Raw genomic sequence first — 25624 nt, forward strand, 5'->3', positions numbered from 1 at the left:
TTCCCTTTTGAACAGAAATTACACAAATATGATGCGTCTACAAGATTTGCATACATTTGCAAATGAAATAGCAACAAGAAGTCATTGTTACGCCTTCCCTGCAATCCCATGGCACTTGATGTGTTGCAAGACACGATTTCAAGGCACATTGAGAAATTGCAAATATCAGCTGTAATCTATGTGATTTTGTTTTGGATTTTTTTTCCCATTGCACGTCAGGCCGAAATCTGTGAAAACAATTCCTTTCAGTGACGGTGTAATATTGAAATGTCCCTCACTCCCACACTCCTTTGTGCTGGATATCTGCTCTGACTCACTGTCTAAGTCATCTCCATTGTGAAAATGTTACTTTAGTATTTTCATCAAGTACCATGCCTGAGGTTCAGACAAGCTAATGAAGACAAAGACTAAAAATAAAAATAAAAAGCCTCATAGAACAGTTTGGATTTCAGTTGGCAGCATTTTAAAAGTGTGATTTTCCTCTTTGCTCTTTATTTGTTAAGTAAGTTGACATTTTTACCCAGATTTCCAGTTCATGGAGCTGCAATCACACCTATGGATAGTTCATAATGTGGCTGCAATTAATTACTATTTTCACTGCAGACTAATGATATTTATGTAAAATGTTTTAGCCACTTGTTTGTTGACCTACCGGTTGAGTTTAGTTGAATAACTATATTCATTGTAATTGAAAAATGAGGACATTTGTAAATTAAAGACTTCCCCTCGTGTTCTTAGTAGTTTTTAATTCATTTCATTGCTCAACTGAGTTGAAATACTCAGTGGTAAAGCCACAACATTATTAATAGCATCAATTAGCAGAAAAAGGCACCAGCAGAGGGCATCAAAAAATCATCATCTACCCAGGCAACCATTTGTAGGGCACCTCCAAGAGCTCCATTTAACAAGAGCCCACAGGATGCAGGAGGGACAAACAGCAAAAGAGGCGATGGCTGTGAGGTAAGCACATGCTTATGGGACCGAAATGTGACAGTTAATCTGGGCTAACACGCAGCACTGCTGTCATGTCTTGCTGTGGTGCACTGGTGAAGCTGTCAGCTCGCTCAGACCTAAAAGTACCAGTCGTGCACAACTGGACAGTACTGGCTGCTGCCTCAGAGTCTCAGGCTTCACAGGCAATCACAGTCCGCTCTCTGTAAACTGTTTGAGATGCAGAGCTGCTAAATCACACTCACTGCAGCTCTTTCCCATGATTGCAGGCTCAGATAAACCATTTTACCTTTGAGGTTCAAAGGAAGGTCTAATGCAATAATGTAGTCCTCCGATCATTTCCCCAGAGCAAATAACCTCCATTCCTCAGATGTCAGATAAACAAGGCTCTAGTTTGATTATAAAAAATGTGTAAAACAATATATTATCCAACATCCACTTGGCTTGCAGTTAATTTAATCCAGATGTGGAAGTAACTGGATTAGAAGCACGTCTGCCAGATCTCCACTGGATGTATCCAATCACGTTATGTATGAAATATACTGCAGGAGTACGAGATATTTCCACTGTGATAGCCGAGATGTGCGGCAGCAGCTGCATAGGCACTATGTCTTGTGGCTGCCTCTTGAGGCAGGGATGTGTGCCAAGAAGGAACTAAGTCCCTTGCAAATCCATTCACTGGGAATGGTTGTCATCCCTCCAATCCATTCAAATTTGATTTGGCAAGAAGTAGTTTGCATGACAGAACCTTGAACTCCAATTGGGGAAAGGTGATGAGGGGGAGGAGAGTGACGCACATGCCCGGGGAAGCTAAATGACTCAGGAGGAGGATTCCCAGTGCTCATACAATACACTTGGTTAATAAATCTAATACATCATTTTTGAAATGACACTTTATACAGCTAGGGTGCAGCCAAATAGATTTACTCTACAGTGTACAGTAGATTCGTTGGGGGTGCCTGAGAAGGCCCTGGGTTTGAACCCTCAGGCTGGATGATGAGCAGCTTCGGTCTCTGGTTGTGAATGGTGCCACATGGGTCGACACTGGACTCAAATGGCCAGAATGATAATGTAGCACCATGTCTGCTTAATGTGCAAATAAGCAACTGTCAGTAAATACCTTCAGGGTTATACAGTACGCCGTTGGTTGGTGGCTTTGTAGCTTGTTTCTGCTGCTCCCTTGGGGCCAAAAAAACTGTCATGGCAGACTCTAATGGTTCAGGAGGCTCTCTGTGGAGCTGCACTTTGAGATGGAGTCGTGTGTCAGATGGATGTCAAGTCAACTGGACAGGCGGTGCTGGGGGCGTGGCTTTTGTGGCCATAGTTACAGCGCCAACACGTGGTCAACTAGTGTCAAACTTCTGGGGAAACGCATGCACACGTCTTTGTAGTTCGCAGGAATTAGTGCTATAGCCACAGGCAACAGCTCAGTCATTCTTCGGGTGAATCACCAGTGAACTGATCGGAATGAGCAGCTGTGATTGTGTAATTTACAATTCCTAAATGTCCAGATTAGGACTGCCAAGATTAGTCAACGATTAATTTAATAGTTGACACATCGTTTATTTTTTTAAGCTTTGTTCTTTCTCAAAACTGCTGCTCTACCTTCTGCTGTCTTGTCTGCCTTTCTATCCTTGACGCACATGTGCATTCGTGGTAATCGGCTTCAGTCGTGATGTCACCGGAAAAGTTATGCCCAAACAGTATCATGGCTAGACGCCCACAGAGCTCGGAAGTTTAGGAGCATTTTCCATGTGCAAAGCAAAATCTGCAAGGTAGAACTTGCCTTCCATGGCAGTACGACGGCGATGCTCGAGCATCTGAAAAAAGCACGTTGTGGCTGATTCAACTTCCGACGAAGAGGCACAGTCGTCTCAGTAAGTTAATTGGCTAGTTAGCTGCTAACATTAAAGCTACAATTGGTAAGTTGATGAAAGTGAAAGTAAAGTCTGCGATTTGGTCAGAAATTTCAAGACCGTCAGGTCCCTCTATGAACCTCTTCCAAGCCACCATCTTAATTGTCTTTTTTTTTAGCACAGCACATACCTTTAACACTTCAATTCATAAGAGCAGCTGCATGCTGGTGCGATAAGCTGCAATTTACATATGATCTGATTAGTTGACTAATCGCAAAAATGATCAGATGATAGTAGTTTGTGGCAGCTCTAGTCCAGATACCCTGTGTCTCCTTATATAATTGCACTAATGATGTATATTAATTATTATATGTTAATACAGTTACGATACATTGTTATAATTACAAATATTGCACTGTAACATACACCCACACACTCACATACTTGTGTGTGTGTGTGTGTGTGTGTGTGTGTGTGTGTGTGTGTGTGTGTGTGTGTGTGTGTGTTATGATACTTTATTTTGTCATAGTGGCTCTCTTGGCTTTACTGAAGTTATGTTGCATAATGTTACAGTAAAGAATAAATAAATAAAATGATTTGGTGTTTGACTCAGAGGGAAAAAAAAAGCAAAAAAAAAAAGACAAGACTTGTCAAAAAGCTGTTGAATAATGCATAAATCTGTTTTACTGTGCAATGCTGAGTGTATTTATTGAGCATGCTGATGAGGACATCAGTAGTATTATGAGCAACACCATCCACAGTCAGTTTGTGGTTTCAAAGGTGAAAGTACACTACAGGAATACAATTTGAATATCAAGTAGACATCTCAAAAACAAATCTTTTATTTCTCTTTGGTTAAACTCCTTGGAAAACTGGAGAAGGATTGATTAATCGTTAGTTAGTGTGGTATCAAATGATCATGGATGATGAACTGCACCACAAATGGTCAGCTACATTTGTGAAGCTTGGTTTTACATTGCTTTTGATTAATGAAATTGGTATCATCTGCACCAGTGACTCTATTTGAGATCTACTATGTAATGAGTTTTCTTTACTTTTCTTTTCACACATTGTAGCTAGGGTTAGTGCTGTTTTGATTTACCTTTGTTGTGCTATAATTTATTCTTTGTAGTCAAGTAAATAACCTTAAATAAGAAAAATCTTCTTTATACCTTTGGTCTTTTTCTTTTTTTGTTTAATTTTTCTTCTCAGAACATCTTCAGTAAAAGCACTCACCTTTTGTAGAGTTCACTTTAAAGCTGTTTTTCAGTTATAGTAGCTAATTAAAATACACTCAATCCAGGTCTAATAAGGGACTAATACAAGATTTTCATGCATTACATCTTCAAACTAGTACATGTCCGCACATTAGTGACTGGCCAAACTGACATGGAAGATGGAGGCTTTGAGAAGACACATTACATGAATATGAGTGTAATCCATTTGATCTTAGTCAGGTTAGACATATTTTCATAGAGCTTTGCCTATAGGCCTGCTATAAAAAGTGACTTATTCACCAACTAATTTAATCCAAAGCTTTTACCTAACATCAACATTCCGTAAGATTATCTCATATTTCTGTACTGAGCTGCTGCTGGAGGACACTGTCTGCTTGAGCTGCTATCAGCATCATTATTTAGTGGCATTTCTTTGTGGAAGTTAGCATTGCAGACTTAGATCCAGACTGAAATTCATTGCCCGTTCTGAAGTCTGCAGGATCAACATTATTTATGACTTTGCCTCGTCTTGGGCCTGGTTGTCACTTAGAAATTAGGATTTAGAGGAATTACTATCAATCAGTGATAAGTCTGGCTCATAATCTGTGTCACATATCCTCTCAGCCTTTTTTCCTATATGTTGGGTCTCCTCCTATGAAATAAAGGAGATGTATCTTACATGCAATTAAAATAAAAGGCAGCTATGGGTCTAGTGTATTTTTTGCTGATGATCTTTCTTGTCTAATCCATCTGTTTGAGGATCTGTTCAGGGCCCTCAGGGGGAAAAAAAGGCCTCAGAAGAGGAGAAAACCAAAGCTAAAGTCAAAGCTATTGCTCTCAAAGCAGAAGTTATAATGAACTCTGCATGTTTGAAGTCAGAAGACATGCGGACATCTCCTCAAAGAATATTAAACTCAAACATAAAGTGTGCCTATAAACGTGGTCAACTAAAGCATTGATGCATAGGTACCTACTATTTATTGATTAACTCAAACTCAAAAAATTTGATGGCTCTACATCGATGCTGCATTTTCTGCCAAGACATTGACAGTGGAACCCCACAAGGGGTGTCCGCAATGTTTATTATTTATTTCAAAAAGTAAAGAAAAGATGGAAAGCTGGAGCTGGAAGCACAACTTTGCTAACTGCCTCAGGCCCTGAGCCCCACCCATCACCGCTGCTGAAGCTTGGTTGTCAGGTGAAAGAGCAGCATGCGTATCAAGATAGACAGCGTTAGGAGAAACATTGGTAGGACTGGAGAGCCAGTCAGGAGAAACCCAGAATCAAGAGCATGTCTGTGAGACTTTAGGAGACATGTCAGGGCAGTTAGAATATGATACTTAAAGGTTAAATTTAAAGTTCAACATTTTGGCAAATTGGCCCATTGCCATAATCCCTATAGTTTTAGGAGTAGGTCCGTTACCTTTAATTGTCTGTGCAAGCTGTTTTTAGAACGGCGGAGCAGAGTTGCGAGCTGCTCAGAGCTACACTACGGAGGCTCATGGGATTTCTTGGTTTCCCTCATCAAACTCATCAAATACACAATCCAACAACAACTAAAAATAACTTAAACTTAACTTAAAGGTAACAAACCTACTCCTAAAACTATAGGGATTATGGTGAAGATTATGCCAAAATGTTTAACTATCCTTTTAACGTCTTTTATTTGTTAATGTTGTTTGTTAGCTTGTAACTGGCAGTGTTGCAGTTGTGCTATAATGTAAACTTTTACCCTGTGTACTGACAAGGTTTCGGCTTTATTTGGCCCATCCCATATCCTGGCAGGCTGATGTGATTATGAGACTCTCATTGGATCACTGTAGTCCCAAGGTGGAAAACACCCCTTATGGCTTTGACTGCTTATTTCACTCATGATGTCAGAAGCTACATACATCATGTTAACTTAATTCTTTGTATTCACTGGAGGGGTCTTCAAAAGCCTTCTTAAAGGTAGAGTGTGAGATGTAGAGTTCATTATACTTAATTAATTAATCCTCTGGATATTTTCTTAATGAAGGCTTTGAAATCACTTATAGTAATTTTAAACATAAGCAGACATGGCTAGACCACAATAGAAGGAGGAGGAATAGACAGTGTATGTATGTGTATAATTGATTTACTTACATGTATTAGCCTATGCTTGTGGTGTAGCTCAAGGGAAGGGGATGATGGTTGGCCAGTCAGTGCATCAATTTGATCACAGTGAAATGTCTTGGCAACCACAGTATTAGATGGTTTACAATTAAATTCGCCACACCTGTGATTCTAGAGAAATAAGAAAGGGGATTTCTTTAGCATTATGTTTATATTGTAATAAATAAAAGCACGAGAAACATATAAAACCCAGAATACCAACTAGAATCCACATTCTTTTCAAGCTTTGTGCTTTTTGAAGGAATTGTACAATAAAAGGGTTGGACTCAAAAAGAAAGAGCCACTCATTACAGTTGTTTACGAAACTATATGTCACATTATCCAGTTTAAAAAAAATACATTAGACACTTGAGGTTGTTTATGACTGCTGGCTTGAAACTGCACACTGTATCTACAATTTGGAGAATAATAATTGTGTTTGGGGCTGCAGACGCAGGTTTTTCTAGGGAAGTGGATTTTGATCCTTTACATCTCTATCAGCAAAGTCAGAGCAGGCGAGAAAACAAAGTGAGGCCTGGGTGGAAGGATTAAGAGAAGAAGAAGGCCCAGAGCAAAGTGCTGCTGCTGGTCTGATAAGTTTGCTGAGGAGGCTGATTCACTTTGGAATTTGGCAGACATCAAACCATTGCTGCTTTGCAGAGGACATAACCAGAAGTAAGGAGACTATTTCATTTTTTCCTCAAATTGTAGCCGGATACCTGTAGTAGAACAAACAGTGGCATGAGCCCGTCTGTTTGTCAAGCTGAGGACTCACAGCGGGTATAGCTACTTAATTTATATGGCTCACTAAGCTCATTTAGCCAGCTATCTAGGTTAGATTATGTGGCATGCAGCTCAGTAAATAAAACCTGATAGAGGGGCATGAGTCTCAATGCCGACCTGAACCAGCAGCAGCACTTTGCCTCAAGTCCTCTGACAGAAATTAATCCCCCTTAAAATCCTCCACTAAACCAGTTTTTGTTGGTGTGTTTTAATTGGTACGATCAGTAATCCATAAGTGCTTGATGTATTTGCTCTAGATGATTACTGAATGACAACAAGCGTTTCTTCAACAAAATTAAACTGTGATGGTTTGTTAAGCTCCATCAAGTAAATGATTTTTTGTCTTTTGGTCATTTAAAAAAAAAAGAAAAAAAAAAAAGCTTTAAAAATGTATTATCAAAGCTGTACTGTATGTGGGCAGACGTTAACCGTAGATATTGTGTTAACAGCCATCAGTATTCAATTCAAGTTCTTATAAATTGAGTGACTTTTCTCAATGAATGAATCCACTTGACTTTTTCTTTTCACAACTGTATGACTGAGATCTTAACTGCCTCCATCACACAAGGACAGCAGCTACAAAGGAGGATGGTGCAGAACTGCCTCTGCTTTATCACACCATATTTGGTCGGCAGGCAGAGAAAAGATTGGAAAAGTACCATCAACTTACTCTCATAGCTGACAAGAATTTGATTGAATGTGTAGGCAGAGACCATCAAGGACATCCCATTGGAGTTTCTGCCCATCCGCAATATTCACTCCTTCACCAACTCATAAACATCTGTCTGTATGGCTGCTAGATGTTTTATCATTTTATTGAAAAGATATTAGTAAAATGTTTATCTGCCATGTAAGAGTATGCGTGCTGGAAAGTACACTCTGTACATTCTCAGTGGGTTGGTGGTATTGGCAACACACTGGCTGCGTGTAGTCGTCTGATTCAGAAAAATCACAAATGGCCACCTAGTACAGCGAGCAACTGAAATTATATTTGGAGCTAAATGTAGATGTGTCAAGGGGTCAAAGCGGTTACGTCTTATTTTGTTACAGACTTTGAAATTGTAATTCGTAGCAAGTAGATGCTGGCATGCAGTCATCATGGAACAACCCATTTCTTCTTTGAAATGCAAAGTCAAGAGGTCAGTGAGGTCAATAAGGTCCAGATATCCAGAGGTAAGAGTATTCTACTGAATATGTATTGGTGGTATAGTGAAAAGGGATGGTTGCTTTTCAGTGGCTTGATTGAAAGGAATAGTAACTGCTCAAAAAAGTGTATATGTATTGATTTATTGACTGTTGAAAGGCCCTCATATTGCAGTGCATCTATAATGCATAAGGTTGTTTTTTTTTATTTTTATCATGAAGGACGTTTATATAAAATGTAAATGAAAAAAAAAATACATTGTAGTCATCTGAGAAAAAGGCACAAGAGATAACAAAAATATACATAAATAACCTGAATCTTTAGGAGTCTAAAGTGGATTATTCTGAGCCCACTCATGTTAAAAAATAGTATGTGAAGTGACAATTTGCTATAAGCACCAGCATTAGCCCTGGTGACTCAGCCATGTAGCTGCTGTGTCCTGGTTTCAAATCCAACACTTAGTTCCTGTCTTTCTATATATTTCTGTCACACTCTTGTTAGAAATATCTAATTAAGGCAAAATGTCAAAGTAAATGAATAATTAATTAAATAACGTAAGTGAAAAATAAACAAAAACAGAGAGGTTTAAGGATGTCCAAATGCATAAGTGGTTCTTTTAAATGTCAAGGCTAAGATACATTAGTAAGCTTCAAATGTTTGTGTATGTGTATGTGACCGTGTGCTGAGAAGCTGACACACATAAGCTCGCAGTACTTGTGTCTGAACGTCAATAATATTAATTTATATCACCATTTGGCCTGTCACAAGGCTTTTACTGAAGCTAAAAATCATAAACACATTTACACTTTAATCAATATCATAAAAAATATGGTGCGGCAATGAGTGTTCCTTTTTCTCCTGAGACATAGGTGCCAAATACGTTAATACAACTTGAATATAATTGATGGGTTGAGAGGCGCCACTACAGCACTTGAACTGCTCCATGTCCCCCAATTGATTGAAAAGGCTGGGGAAAAAATAACGTTTTCTGCAAAGTTTATAATGAGATGCCCTGCGCAGCAGCTGATAATGTGTTCCCAAAAAAGACTGCTAATGGCTGTGGTGATGAAGGAGAAGAGGATCAAAAACAGTGATGTGATTTCTTGCCTATCCAGGCGACACACTGTGTGTACTATTTAAAGTTTTATGAACAAATGTAAATTAAAATTAGCTTTTTGAGGAGGCTCAAAGAGAAATGCATGCAGGGACTAAAAATATGAAGAAAGGTATCCCAGAGCTTGTGTCATAGACAGCCTGAAGGAAGCAGGGGTTTGCTCAGACTGGAGATTACAACAAGGGATTCTGTGCATGGATGCTACGATCACTACAGATAGAAGTGTAAAAATGAAAGTCATTGCCAAGGGGCTCATTTTTTAAAATTTGTGTTCCAGAAAAGGAAAGGGTAGATTCCAATATGGTTTTAACATGATTGTTTTGCCGGTGACTTGGGAATACTAAACTGGCATATTGTTATTAGAGTACCCCTAACCACACACACTTTCCACAATTTCATTTAAAAAAGACACATCCTGTTATTTACAAGACCTTTCTGGGAGGACAAATGTTTGCATAAATGTTTTATTCATTTCAGATGATGCAGGGGTGTCCTGTAGTGGTCAGTAGAGGACATATTTTGAGGTTAGTACTAACAAACAAGCTGCTCCAGTTGGAACATACCAGGCTGGTTATATTTTCCCTTTTCTCAGTGTTACTTTTTATGCCACTGTGCTGATAACAGCTGAGACTGAAGGCGTAATGTTTTTTGGAGCATCCTTCCAATTCTCTCCGGCCCCTTCAAGTGTGGTATTAATATTCACATGGTCTCAAGAGTGAACTGATTAGATGGCGATGATCTAGAGTCAGGTTCACTGTGACCTCACGAAAGAGGTTTTTGACATCCTTAATTGTGATATCTCACAACTTTGACATAACTTCTTCAAAATTTGTACAACCATGTGCTCAGACAAAAGCAAATACCTGGTTAGATGTAGATGGTCAAGAAACCCATGCACTGATCATGATACAGTTTCACAATTCACACAAGTGAATATTTAGGTTGGATGCTGAACCGGTGACCCCTAATCGTAGAGTGTGAACTGCTGTTAGTGAAGATATCCTTTGTGATCCTGGCTGCTGTACGTGTGAACGGGGCATACAACCTAGAGCCTGTCTTTCTAGTTTTCTGTATTTTCTTCAAGGTGAACTGGATCCAGGAAAACACTTGAACATACAGCAGGAAAACGTAATTTAAAGGTGCTCACTGGGGTTTTCTCAAACAAGCGAAAAATCGGTTTACATTCAGTGTCACTCTGCAAACTATAATGCACTCAGGCATTGCAGAAAAGGACTGTATTAGAGCCGGTGAAGGTCAAAATTCAACAGACAAACTGTAGTGAAACTGATCAAGTCCTGCACCTGGTACAATTTTTGACATATTTAAAATTTACATGAGCATTTCTGATTCATGCGCCTTTGTTTCTACTCCACTACATTTCAAAGAGGGGCTATGTGCTTTTTACTTGTCCAGTTCCAATTGAGATTGCTATACATTTATACTACGCAATAATGCTAATAAAGTAGTTGAAATGAAATAAAATACTGAGTAAAATGCTATACACATCACAGCATCAGTAAAAATATTCAAATAATATGATGTGCGATAATAGTTCCCTCTGCTGTGTATTTGTGCTTTGATGCTTTAGACACATTTTGATAATACTTGTGTTCTTTAACTGTGGGTTTGTGGTGTACTCAGTTCCCAGGCCCATCTTAAAGGTACATTGTGTAGGAATTACTCGTGAAATTGGGCAGACGGCAGATGGACGACAGCTGCTGCACGTAACGGCATAAACAAGCCTCTATGTAAACAAGTGGTCCATCAGCATGAGGCAAAACAATACACGTGACGTGACAATACAGTATGTTGTCATGGCGATGTCGTATTGTTTACCTGACCCATGTCTTACCGGCTTTCTCTCGACTTCTGTGACTAAAATGACATCCGGTTTGTTACCGACGGCCGTCTGTCCGACTGCACATGAATGCAGCATCAGTGTAACATCCCATTCCTCCTCACTGCGTTACCACGGTGACTTTTCACAGACGCCACCTCGACCTGAGCCGACAGCTCCGGTGTCTCCGCTGAGTTTCCGTGGTTTCCTACGTCACGCTGCCACTGAACGTAAAAACATGGCGACACCACATGGCAGCCAGCACCGAGCTTACCCGCTCCATGTAGATATGAATGATATGAACGGCTAATTCAGAGCTGAAAGGAACACTTCAGTTTGTTGATGGGGTGATTACTGATAAATGAAAAACATACTTTTGAACAAAATAATACATTTTCGTGAATAGATACAGTAACAGGAGAAGTTACACAATGTCCCTTTAAGTTTTGGTTTCTGTTTCTCTGTTGTTTATCGTTATTCAGCTGTTTAATTGTGCAGCAGGTATTCACAGGGCGGAGTCCTGTTTAGATTGTACTAGTTGGACGCAGCAGGGCAGAGTGACCCCACGCTTTCTCTCTCTTGGCTCCTCAGTGCATCTTTAACTTTGTGTTCATGCAGCCAACATCTCCTTACACTTCATACATCACACTACTACCTCTTTCTTACCATTTAATTCCAAAGTGACAAACTGTGCAATGTAACTCTGGGCTCTTCCCACTCTTCCTAAACGTGACCTGCAACTTGCAGCAGTTTCACTCACTCAGTAGGTGTTTGTGAGAAAGGCTCCTGTGCCCCGCCGGCCCTGATCCACACTCTGCCTAATGTGCCACAGCGCCCCCCAGAGCTCCATTATCATGCCACTCTCCCCCCTGCCCCCCCTCTCATATTGGATTCTTGATGTGTCTGTTGCTGAACTTTGCAGGCTGACAGGTAATAAATATTTATATGAATGCATAATGCTATGAATATTGGAATATATAATATACATAACATTTGCTATGAGCAGTGGATCCCTTGAAATTTTTGGTACCAGAGTACAATCAGACTTTGACACTGCTGAACGCTTTGCTGTATCTCTTTTTGCTCCGACATCGTGGGTTTTTCAGCTTTTGTTTTGTCTGTGTAACGACTGACACACTGACACTCTGACACTGTGGCTTCACTGAGCCATTTTCATGTCACCGGCTGGTGTTTAGTGTCTTTTGCAAATGATTTTTTCCCCCCAAAAAATCCTCATTAATCAAAAGATGGGGAATGTTGGCAGTGTAAGTGCAACACGAAGAAATGTTTTTGATGCATTTTTTTTTCTTTTTTAATACATATTTCTTGTTTTTCCAATTTTAACTGAGCCTGCGGCGAATTTGACAGTGCTCTGTTTTCAGCGAGTACAGTGGTGGAAGCAGTGGGATTGTGGCAGCAGAGGGAGCTTGTTAAAAGAACAACAGTGTCGGCTTTCATGACAGAATGAGTATGCAGACGACTGAAGGCATGCTGTGCAAAGATCTACAGGCATTGTGCGGCGCCTGCACCAAATGGACCTGCCTGCGCTGGAGTGGTGTAGTGGGAATAAAAGGCTGTCCACAAACACAGCAAGGGGCTTTTTTTTTTTTTTACACAGTACAGTGTTATTTTCACTGACAGGTGTTTGACAGGATGACCACAGCCATTTGTGTTCCTGCTGCATTTCCCACAAGTCGAAAATGGGATCAGTGTATTTGATGACTGAAACTGAAATAAGACTTCAAACAAAAGACATCTGTGCACCCTCTCTTAAGGGTCCAGTGTGTAAAATGGGGGGGAAACAGTGATATCTACAGCAGCATTCAGATTCTGGCTTGCAGCGTTCACTTGCTCGCTCACTCGCACTCACCCCTCCCGTCGGCAAAGTGACAGTGGCCTCTAAACCAAAAACTTGTTTACCACGACTGGGACGACTAGGTGTATTTCAGGAGCATGGAGCGATGAGGTGAAGATCTAAACCATTTTACAATATGTCTGCTGTTTCCTACTCCTTCTTTCCTTTTGTCTTCGTTGGTTTATTTATGAATGCAAAACTTGTGAAATGCATTCTCTGGCTAGCTGGATTTTCTGTGACGGTGCAAGATGGCGACACTCTCTAAAGCAAGACCCTTGCTATATGTGACTGGATAGAAATCCTGAGTGAGTTTCGAACCCGGGTCTCCTGCACCGCGTGCGATGGTGCTAACCATTTCGCCAAGAGGTCAATGACCACTTGGCAGGTGGATTAGCACGTCTTTTATGGGTGAGTGAGTTTAACTTCAGTACCGCTAACCGCCACACCCCATCACTTCTCCTTACTGGTACCTTGTGATTGTGACTATACCGGCAGACCTAATAAGACAGAATAATTGTAAGACTATGAAAACCAAATTTTTTTTATTTTATTGCGATTATACACTTGTACAAGTATATTCAGATTTTGCCAACGAACCTTGAAAAATATTACACATTGGACCTTTAAAACAAGCAAACAGTGTAAGAAATAGTAGAGAATCTCTGTGAGTCATGATTCACATGAGTCGGTTTTTATTGATTGAGGCGAAGGCAGATAATCACCATTAGAGATCAATTGAAATACACACTACGTTCACGCCTGACATGAACCAAGACCTTGATTCCAGTGCAGTCAGACTTGAATAGGGAAGCATTTGAACCTGAGGACGTTGATTTGACAGCCGCTCTCTTATGAGTTGATCCCACAGTGCTTTGCAGCATAACCTCCAGGTGCTTCCGGATCACAGGCATTCAATCTCCTTCGGTCCTGAATCTACCCTTACCATCAAATTTCATCAAATTTGAAGCCGACCAGCGTGAAAGGCAAATGATTACAATCTGCTCTCCTGATTGAACTCAATTGACCTTTCTGCCATAAAATGTCTCTTTAAAAAAGCAGCAGTGAATGTCAGACTATTCCTTTTTCTTCCACGGGGAGGGCTGAGGGGTCTAGTCCACACTGCTTCATCTGCACAGCCATGTCGAACAGGTAGTCGTAGCATTCACACCTGAGGGGGTGGGGGAGGAGGAGCGCAATGTAAATAATTGATATCTGTGTCTCACAACATAAACATACCAATATGCTCTAGTCATCAATAAGATCAAGCAGGTTAATAGCAGTGGGAGGTAAATGCTCACATGGTCTTGGCTTTTTCCCACGACTCGCCCCAGACATACACTCCATGTCTGCGGACGAGGACTGCACATGAATCTGGGTATTCATCCATTGCCCGAGCCATCCGGTCTTTCAGGTCCCGCTCTTCTGGAGTATTTTCGATAATCGGCACAACCAGGGTGTCGTCATACCTGTGTATATATAGACAGGGTACAGAAAAAGAGACATTACAACCCAGGCTTGAAGGAATCTGAGGCATTAACATTAGTCATCATGAGGCAAAAGGTCTTTGAACGCCTGTTCCCAGAGCGCGACCTCACCGCTGCCTCCACGGGGCCTCTGATTGTGACACGGTGTCTGTGAATCAGGCTAAACCAGCTAGCTGCTTCTCTCTGTCGTACAGAACAGAACTGATTGAATAAATCAAGCAATTTGAAGTCATCACTTCTGACAAGGAATCAACCAGTGTGTGTGTGGGCCTATGTTTCCTCTCTGTGATTGCACGCTCACTGTAGACGAGTATACCGGCGTACATAAAACCTTGAAGCAGGATTTGGGGTGATTTCTTCTTCACCCCCTCCACCCCATTTGATTTTGATAGACTAAACAATTCAGGCCTGAATAATGAAAACCGATCAATGGTCATTAATTGCTGCCCTAACCCTAATTAGGCTCGTGTCTCGCCTCAGTCCCAGCTGGAAGCAGAGAGAAAAAACTGCAACATTTCCTCATTTTATTCAGCTGCATTGACAAGCAACTAACTCACTGCCGAACCTTTAAAACTTTAAAGCGATATTCCCATCAGGCTGTTCTGTCGATTAGAAATCGTGAACCGAATCCTTTAAATGAAGAGTGAGGAAATTTTTAACAAACAGTGCTTGGTTATATGTACCAAATAAAAAATCTTTAAGGAAAACAAACTGATGATGATGACTGATGTCTTAGTGATGAAATTCATGGTTAGGACTCGCGTGTTTGTACCTGTCGCCTCTATCAGCTATTGAGTAACAAAGGCAAGACAGGGCACATTTATGTACACACAGATGGCAGGAAGGGAGCTGCTCGTCTTTAATGAGACCTTCGTGTAAATACCCACACAGCGTGATGTACCTGTACTCCTTGTGGTTGACTGGATGTACTATCGTTATGCTTTTCTTAAACTCAACCGGGGCCGTAAGCCAGACTTTGCCGATTCCCACAGACATAGTTGGCAGCTGCGGGGACGGGGCTATGCTGGGGATTTCTACTGTCAGATTGATAGTGAGTGAACTTGTTCCTTGGCAGGTCCACCACACATTCGTTCTGGACAAGCAGTGTGAGCGAAAAAAACAAACGGCCGGCCGCAGTTCATCAATTCACTGTCTGTGCAAATTCACGCCTCGGTTTCGCATCATCCTGTCATCCTCTCCCGCTGCACTAAACATTTCTATTATGAGAGCCGAGGTGTCTCCATCAGCCGAGACTTTGCAAAGCTCCTCTTGACTGAGAGATGAAAATGCGAGGAACCTCTTTGGACCTCACTAATCCTCGCTGCCTGATTACATACCGATAGTTGGAGCCTGAGGTGCCCTTACGAATCCCCTTGATCATCTCCTGGTGTGTTATCCTGAACTCCTTGCCAGGATACAGCAGCGTTGCCATGACAGCAGCCTTGGAGTGGGTGTGTATCACTGCCTGCGCCCCTGCATTTTTAGCAAAGGAAGAGCAGATTTTGATTTGAGTGTTATCTACTGGTATTGTCTTTCTCAAATAGTAATTGTAACAAGGCGGGAAAAAGGCTTGTTGACCTTTACTGACAACGCCTTTGTCAAACAACTGATATTATCATACGAGTGTAATCTCGTCTGTTTCTTTATTTGAAGAAAAAAAAAAGAAAAAAGGAAAAGCAGTATCTTAACACATCAGATTCCAAACAGAAGATTTAGATTTTCTGGAAATTAATCCTACAATTTATTTGAGAGTAAAAGTATTCAAAAGAAAACATTACAAGACATTATTTATTCAATAAATAAATACATCAAAATTGTTTGTTATACACAAGGAGGAAGTCCGGAGGGACAACGTCTACAGTCTCCCATTGACTTCACAATTTTGTTTCTGTGGATATTTATTACATCATTTCTAACGACAAAATGATGTTCCCACGGCGACTCAGAGCAACTTAAGAGAGCACATGCAAATGCAAACACTACACTACTCTGTGAATACACACAACACAAACACACACACACACACACACACACACACACACACACACACACACACACACACAGGAACCAGATAGACAATTACCCTGTAAATACAGACAACACAATTAAATAGACAAATGTGCTGCAAGTAGCACAGACAACAGCTCAAGTGTTTCCAGGGGACTTGGAAAAGTGATGAACTCGGCTCGGACACGCTCGCTCTTCGGTGCTTTGTGGGTTATTGAAGCCGACTACTCATCAGCGCTGACTAATGACCGGGCGAGAACTTCAATACAGCAGTCTGTTCCTGGTCTGACTTCAGACAATTGTTAAACGGCCTACGGGCGTTGTGCAAACGATGATGTGTACGGACTAGAGCGACTCACCTCTCATAGTGTACGCATTCATGAACAGAGGTGTGCACTGGCTCTTCTTTAATCTCTTCCAGGCTGGCGGACAGCTGATGTCCCTTTCCTCCACGTCGCACACGAACATGTCATCCGGCTGAGTAACACAAACATTCCAAAATGTTATAAAAACACACTAATCCTTAAACTTCCGTTAAATCAAAACACTTAGTCAAACATGAGTCATCATGAAAGAAAAGTTTCACACTGTGATAAGAGCACGCTCACCTGGATTCTCTCCTTCTGCACCCCTGATGGTGCGATGTAGATCTGCTCTCTATGAGATGCAAAACATGCAACATGGTAAATATTAATATCAAGGACAATCAAGTTGTCTTTGAAGGACTCTTGACACAATGGAGCATTGTAGACTTCCACAGCAAACACATAACTGAACTCAAACATCGGGCTCTGTTCCATTTACTTGAAAAACACACTGAGCTACAAACACACCATGTGAAGGATGTTTCAGTGAGTCGTGTGTCAACATAAAGTTTTATATTTTAAGGCCTTTGCTTAAAGGACCTCTTGTGGGAAAAAAGAAGGTCTGAAATGTACAGAATGGCAGCGTTCAATAGAAACAAACAATGATCACATTGTTACTTAACTATGAACTGAGAGGCTTAACATTTCCCCATTGGATGTAGAGGATAAAGCCATTGTACTCTTCTTTATCTAGCAACAAACATACCAGATAAAGGAGTAGCCTATTGATTTTGAGTGCAAGGTTTGGCGAAGCTGCCTCGGGCTCTGACTCATTTCTGAGTCAAAGCAAAGCAACTGTGAAAAAAGGGCTTCGAAACTTAAAATTCAGACCTGCACTCACAGAAAAATAAAAATACACTTATTTGAATTTTTGTATAAAACATCTGACAGGGCTGCCGTCTGTTCACTTTGCTTCCATGCGTTGCATACTTTTCATCCACTTTATTTCATCTAGACTGAGTAAATGAGTGTTGGAGGCTTTGTTTTAATAAAAGCAGCTTTTGGATTCCTGAGCTCAAGCGCTGATTTATCATTAGTCTACAAGCAGCTACAAGATGGATATATCTGATAGTTCTCCTTCACTGCAATATGTAGATGATGTTGAGGCCATAGAGTTCAAATTGTTCTTTTCATTCTTTAAATCATCACTTTCAAACAGCCATGTAAAGGAGCGATACTCTGCACAGTTGAAGTACTGCTGCTGAGCTGATAACGGCTTATTTTCCATCTGAATCTGAAGGTGTAATCATTTAACAAGACCAAAGACAATCTAAGAGATACCATGTCTGCCTCCCTCTCTCTGAATGAAACGCCGGCATACTCACAGCAGCAGTCAGTAAATCTTATTTTTGGTTTCATCTGAGGTTTCATCAAGTTCCCCTGTTGGCTTAAATGAATGTCTGCCATTCCCCATTTCAAGCAAGGATTTGCTAATGGGTGGTGCTTTCTCTGTAGCTGCCATCCAGAACAACACAGTTCAAAGATGTTTGTAATAACCTGTCAAATTCTTCATTTAGAATTCTGTTTCATTACGGCAAAACTGTGGCCTTCTGTCTGCAGCCCAGATTTACACACACTGTCAAAACCTCACATCAGGCTCGCTAAACACTCGTCAGCAAAAAAAAAAAAAAAAAAAATCGGATCTCCACAACTGCATTCCGCAGCATTTTACCATCAAAAGATATGCTAATAGAAGGTGTGTCCGTTTGTTATTTGGCTGGAATGAAAACTCCTTCAAGATGGAATCGACTATCACAGCAAAGTTTTATTTTTTAATCCATGAACAGTACTCACCCACTCACACATATTTTGGTCCTGTAAAGTTTTAGATGGTTTTTGGTTAGATTCTGTTACAGAATTATGAAATATTTTTGGCATCTCCGTGAATTATAACCCTTTAGTTTTATTACTTGGAAAACTACCAGAAAACATCAAGAAGAATGATATATATTTGTTTTTAATAATAAGAGTAGCATTAATTAAACAAATTACAAGAAACTGGTTAAAAGATGATAATTTAAATAATTCTAAATGGAAGGATCTGGTTAATGAGATATATGTAATGGAGAAAATAACAATAATTAGACATCAAGGTTGTGTTTTTGAAAAAAGATGGGAGAAAATAGAACAAATAGCCCGCACAACCTCGTTTTTGCTCCAGAATATTTTACTGACACAACGTTTCGGGCTCTCAGCCCTTCATCAGGTCATCATCATAATGTGTAGATCTTCACACAGGCTACTATGTTGCCATGTTGTGTGTGATTATTTTTTTGTGAATGACGCCACGTCTCATGACGTCACCAGGGGGCGTCTACATATAGATGTTACACGGGTGAAACACATTATGATGATGACCTGATGAAGGGCTGAGAGCCCGAAACGTTGTGTCAGTAAAATATTCTGGAGCAAAAACGAGGTTGTGCGGGCTATTTTTTCTATTTTCTACTGTCCATTTGGCCCAGCACCCCAAGCAAGGGATGTGCGTATATTTTCACTATTTTTGAAAAAAGATGGGAGAAATGGGTGACATATATAACAAAGGATGTGTAAAGTACCTTCAATTGTAATTGATGTAGCTATTTTCTGCCGTACCTAGTGCATATATTTTATGAAAATGTATCCTCTGACTGAAACCTTTATGTAATTATTAGAATTTGTATTTTTTTTTTCTTTTCTATTTTTATTATTGTTATTATTATTATTTTAACTTTTCATAATGTCTGATTACTTTTATGTTTTTGTTTGTCTGTTCGTTCTTTTTTTATTTTTTTATTATCTTTTTCTTTTAATGAACAAACAATACTCACCCTTGTTTCAGGCTGATCCCTCCGCCCGTCCCTGTCACCCATCCCAGCTGGTAGAAGAGGCGACATAACTCAGGGATGAGCACTCGGGGATGCTCCTTCTCCTGTAACACACGCAAAGCCGTTCAACAAATAACCGTAACTCTGGTTTGATACTGATTTTTTTGTTTTTGGTCATTGCATATTCTGCACTGCCAAGTTTGAATGTTTTCTGATACATTTTTATGAGTGTAATCTATGAAAAGATCAAAAACAACCTTTAATCCACCCTGGAAACAAATACTGCCAGTACAGCCAACGCTAGGTTATTACTCTAAACCATAGAGCTCCAGAAACCATTAGAAACACATCAGTGAGCCACGTTGTTGCACATGGTGACATGTTTCTTAATAACCATGAATACACAAACTGTTTGTTTATTTAGACTCCAATCTCCACCACCGTACCATAACGCCTTGAAATATTCACTAGAGCATCAAATTTATACAAATCCAAAGCTGAGAATAGCCCCCAACAACAACACTAGTTATTCCAGTTTGATAAAGTTTAAGAAGAAACTACAACGCAAAGTGCCTTTAGGAAATTACTGTACCATCAATAAAACTCAACTATATGTTTTTTTTCAGTCTTCAGTAGGAATAACTGGACTTTAGGCTGTGTGCCTGAGGCAAGGTCAGAACTGTGTTGAGTAATGAGGAATGACCAAGGCTGTGACACATAGTTGGTTCCACTCTTTTCATGTTTTTTGTCGACAAAAAGAAAATATGGAATAACACCAGTCCTGTACTATGAATGCTTGAATGCACTGAACTTCTAATCTTTCTCCAGTTACTGAAAACATCATATTACTATCACTGCCACTGAAGAAATGAGTTGACAGCATCTTTAAAAACTCCACAAAACAGACTTTTTTGTAGACTGTCGCTTCGTCAGATTCAGGTGAACTTCTATCATGCAATCACTTTGTATGCGTGTCAGGTTTTTCCCCGCCGTGTTGTGCTTGCCTGTTTCTCTGTGACCTCTTGACCTTCATCTTGGAAGCCGTTGCTGGTGCCACACAACGCTGACATCTTCCTGTGAGAAAACCATTCATTATATTTAATAACAATCCACCATGCCAAGCGTAGATATCTGGGAAAACGTTTGCAGTGAAAATAACTTGGGTGTCACATGAGACGGGCTTAGCGCTCTTAAGTAACAATGAAACGGCATTCTGTTGAGTGTCTTTCTTACTTCCTCATTTTGATTTATTCCCGCCTGGAATCAGACACTGATGAAATACCACAGGGAAGAATAAGTCAGAACTGATATCTCCAGTTCTCACTAATTTTCTTTTCTTCCTTCTCCTCCCACACTTTGGTTAGCACGAAGCCAAGTTTCCGTTGAGGGAATTTTTTCTATTGTATTAAAATGAAAAAAGGTGTACACTATTATCCCACTATTAAATGGAAATGTTTTTCATTTTGTTGCAATTAGTGTGTCTGTTCAAAACACCAAGGAAGTTTTTAAAAGCCTCAATATACAAAAAAAAAAGACAAAACAGGCACGCCACCAGCATTGACTGTATATTGGTTTTATGTGGCTGTCTATCAGCAGTTTTAGGAGATGGGGTGTGTTGTTGGGCGCTGTACAAACACACAGTTAAAACTGGATCCTTCTTGCAGTGTTGACAGGTAAACACCCTTAGTTAGCTTTCATGAGCTTACAGTAAACACCAACTTGTTTGTTGGCAGGAGAATAGGCTAATGTTATGTAATGTTGAGATGCCTGCAAGCTGTGTAGCTAAAACTCCCTGAAGGGTTTCATGTAAATCCACAGGGGGGGGTGGATTACTTAAATGCAGAACGTTTCTACAACTGACAATCAAGTACCACTCACTGTCATTTTTGTCCTGACAACAACTACTAAATATCAGGAGATTAAGGAAAGAAGAAACCTAATAATAGCATCCTTTTGTACCTGTGAGTTATTTATTAAACACTCTTATATTATCTGCTTTCATCTACAGTGGTAACAATATACAGTATACTCCCATCTATTTCATTTGATAATGACAAACATTAAATTCTCAGAGGAAACAGTTTCATTTACAATGAAAGTGCATTCATATAAAGGAGATGCACGTCTCAGTGACTATTGAGCTTCATTTTACCTCTTTCATATTGACCAGCACTATATTGTCATGTAACCAATTCCTGCTTTTCTATTCTTCCTACTTTTCTTTTTTAAACCCAACACTTTTTGCTTTTGAGTTGTGAACCGGCCCAAGCTTTCGAAATTTAAAGAACTTAAACTGGCAATATTGACAAATCAAGAAAATAGCAGATTAAGTAGTTAAAATATTGTATAGCTGCATAAAAAAAAATAATACCAAGAACTGAATAATAAGGTAAAATGTGCCATATGAATATCTAAAATGCATTTTTATCAACCACTTTCAAAGTGCTCACAGTTCTGGGTATTTTACCACATTTTGTTTGACACAGCCAGAGGAGGATTCCTACTAATAAGCTCTGCTGTAGCTACTTTAAGAATACTCTACAAGTCAGCACACATACCTTCAGTTAGCAATCACATGTCATTGAAAACTGAGTATGCAAATTTCTGATTTCAAAGAAAGATGAAAGTCTTTTCATTTCATTAAGTGGGTCTCTGTGCCAAGTTGTGCGGGTATCTGTCTGAGAGCTCCTCTGCTGCAGTCTTGGGGTTTGGGCTTAGAAATAAAAGCTCATATAACAAACTTAAATGGTACAACTGGCACGGCTGATTAGATGCATTATACTGTAATAAACTCAGAAAAAACAGAAAAGCTGAATGTAATTTTAATTATAGCTCTTCAAATCTCTTTCAAATGATACACTTTACATTAAAATAAACTAGGATAATGTACATTTAGGTCACTTTCATCATTTCTATATCATGTCATTGGAACGAAAAGCTTCTTTTTGGCTTGTGCTTGTTAAGCTTGTTGTTTGTAATGTTATTCTGGTGTAATACTCTGTCCTGAACTGTTTCCTGGAGTATTTCTGTTGTAGCCGCTCTGGAAAACACGCCACGTCAGCAGCACCCACCTGTATCATCTAAGACACAGTTGGCTACATCCCGTCAAACAGTGTTTATCAGTGAAATCATCGGTTGAGGTTGGAATGAAACCATCCAGAACAAACTTGCATAACACATCACTGATTACATAAAGATACTGCCCTGATTCTAATAAACAGTCAAATGATTGGTTTTAACATTGTGATAGTCTATTTTATATCAAGCCATTAAGCTGTGGGAAATGATTGAAGCTACAAATTAAATCTTAAATCAAATGACTAATGGTTCAGAGTGAACCACAGCAGCAAGTCACAGATCAACCACAACAATTTTGTGTTGTTATGGATAATCTGAGTTAAAGGCATATGCAACATGTGTCAAACCCAGGTATTCATAATAGGAGCACTTTTGCAACATTACAGTTATTCAAAATGTGTAAAACAAGATTGACTGGCAAGTTATTATTAAAAAGTATATTGTTTGACTAAAGGAGATCATAGGAAGATATGTTTTAGTTAAGGGTTTAGTAATTAGTTGTTTGTTTAGACTGTAACAAAATGGTCAATAAAAATAAATGCCAATGACAACTGTGTATATTCAAAGGTAAATGTCATCAAATGTGAAAACATTTAGGCCTAGTTAACAATGATATGTGACAAAGAAATGCAGAAACTCTTCGAGAGAGAGGGTGAAATCTGAAAATATTTGGCTGTCTTTTACCAAGACTGACAGTTTTTAACAAGTTTATAATAAATTATTAAAACAAAATACTTCTAGCAAGGAACTATAGGCTGTTCAGTTCATCAACTTAATTCCTTCAGACACATTATTAGCACTTAGCAGTGTGTTACACTATCCTCGTAATATAATAATACAATACTATAGCCTATTGTATTTGGTTATTTACTGTATTTTATTTCATTTCATTTGTGGCTCTATTTAGTTTTTCTTTTCATAAGACAAAATATTGTATTTATTTAATATTTATTAATTTATTACATAATATTTTTCACAATAGTCGAGTATGATAACATGTACATTCATGAATCCCATTAACTGACTAACTGTCAATCTAAATAGGCAGATTAGTTGACGAAACTAAAAGTTATCTGCAGCCATAAGTAGTAGGCTAAAATGATATATTAACTTAAGCCTGTGTCGTTGACCGAGGCAGAACATATGGTTAAATGTTTTGTTTACTAACCAACTAAGTCACAAGACACACGTTACACTTGAGTAAGATGCTTCCCGAAATAATATTCAATTTGAGTAGCCATCAATACTTGATGTTTCTGTTATGTCCGCTTTGAAACATAAAGATTTGAGCTGTTGCCTGATAAAAATATTATAAAAATCAGATGAAGCCCTGTGTTGCTAGCTAATGCTAACGTAGCCTCAGCTCTGGCTGCAGTTACACCAAGTTTGAGAAACAGATTTCTCTTGTTTGCAATGCAATGCACGCTCCGGTGCGACTAATGTAGTTTGGTATTTTCTACTAAGAGCAGTAAATTATGAAAAAAAAAACACGACTTCTTACCTCACTTGCGTAGTAAAGTCAGACTGTGGTAGAAGTAAACGCAGTCACAACACCAAACGCTACTGCTGCTAACTCGACGTCATCAAGACGCGACGCACAAACAGGATACCGACGTGTTGTGGAGAAGTTTGCTCCCTTTTCATTTAAAGACCCCTGGAGCAGCCCCAACCGCGGTGTGGGTGAGGTCAGGCTTTAATCATGCGCAGTAGAAAAGGGACCGGTTAGGCAGGGGTCAGGTTAAACACCTGAGAGGATGTCCGTTAGGTTAGATCTAAGATGATCAACTCAAGTTAAAGTGAAATGGCAATTGCATTTCTACGGGGATACAGATTTTGACGTAACACCTATGGGTTATTTGTGGTTTGGTCCATAGACTCCTACTGTGGGTATAGCCTACAACTCAGATAACAGTGGAATAGGAATGTATAACATAGGCTACTTATAATTTCTGGAAATTAGGCCTAGTTTAATGATTCTAGGCTGGGAAATGATTATTAAATTAAATTAATTATCATCTTAGCCTCATCAGAAATCATTTTTTATGTTCTTCTCCACTCAAACACTCACTTAACATGAAAACAAATGTAGCCTAACATGTAGTCTAATATGAGGGTTTGTGTGCAAATCATTCACCTGAAAAGAAACTAGATGTAACGGCTATGTATAGTCAAAATGAAATGCAACATAAATGCATGTCATGTAGGCTAAGCCTATTATGTGTAGGATACAGTAAGTAGAAAATGTCCTGTTTGAAACAGCACCAGTTCTCCTTAGTACACCTACAGAGGATTTTTCAAGTACTTTGCAGGTATACGGTTTTCGTAAGTGTCTTGGAGAAACAACCACAGTTCTCCTGCAGTTTACGCAGTCTCTCAGCATCCTCTTTCTCCTCATGTGATCCCACACTGACTTTGTAATGCTACGATCAGGTCTCTGTGGGAGTAATATAGCTCTTTATGACTCTAGGTGGGGGTGGGGAGTATATTGTCATGCTGCATACACCTCCCTGCAGACTTATGCACTGTTCTATATTCTGACCTTTTATCTTACTTCAGTGTTTACCATTTAAACTCTATTTACTTCTGTGTTTTGACTTATTTCAGCAGTCAAAGTATTTCATATCAGCCCTGTCAACTGTCTGCCTTCATCACTTTTAAGATCACAGTAATGCCATCTAACCTCATACATTTCATCAACGTTTTGCATCTCTGCTCATTGACTTGTTAGAACTCAACATGAGACTGTAACAACTGTAACACACAGACTACAAATGTATGCAAAGACAAGGTACACAGCTAAACAAAGATATCCCAGCATGCACCAGGCAGCAGCTGGACAACAAACATTATACAGGATATACTGTTATGGTAAACATTAAACATGCCCCAGGCAATATGCCTGCGGTCATAGGCCTGTGCAAACACAATATAGGCAGTTTAATTCCAACGAAAGCTCAAATGCAAAAGAAAAAGTCAATTTCATAAGAGTATTG

The 25624-nt window shown here is 39.5% G+C and overlaps 1 protein-coding gene across 1 annotated transcript; it reads right to left on the reverse strand.

The window, feature by feature from the left end:
* Nucleotides 1-13579: 13579 nt before the first annotated feature.
* On the reverse strand, nt 13580-24239 carry apip (APAF1 interacting protein). Its single transcript, XM_085772311.1, has 8 exons — nt 24133-24239; nt 20558-20627; nt 19557-19657; nt 16990-17038; nt 16741-16858; nt 15712-15847; nt 14189-14356; nt 13580-14058 (listed from the first exon to the last, which is right to left on the reverse strand). Exons 2-8 carry the CDS (start codon nt 20621-20623, stop codon nt 13959-13961), a joined length of 738 nt encoding a protein of 245 aa, XP_085628437.1. The 5' UTR covers nt 20624-20627; nt 24133-24239; the 3' UTR covers nt 13580-13958.
* Nucleotides 24240-25624: the final 1385 nt, after the last annotated feature.

Source organism: Trachurus japonicus, chromosome 3, assembly GCF_045865225.1.
Source record: "Trachurus japonicus isolate A0001 chromosome 3, Traja_1.0".
NCBI lineage: Eukaryota > Metazoa > Chordata > Actinopteri > Carangiformes > Carangidae > Trachurus > Trachurus japonicus.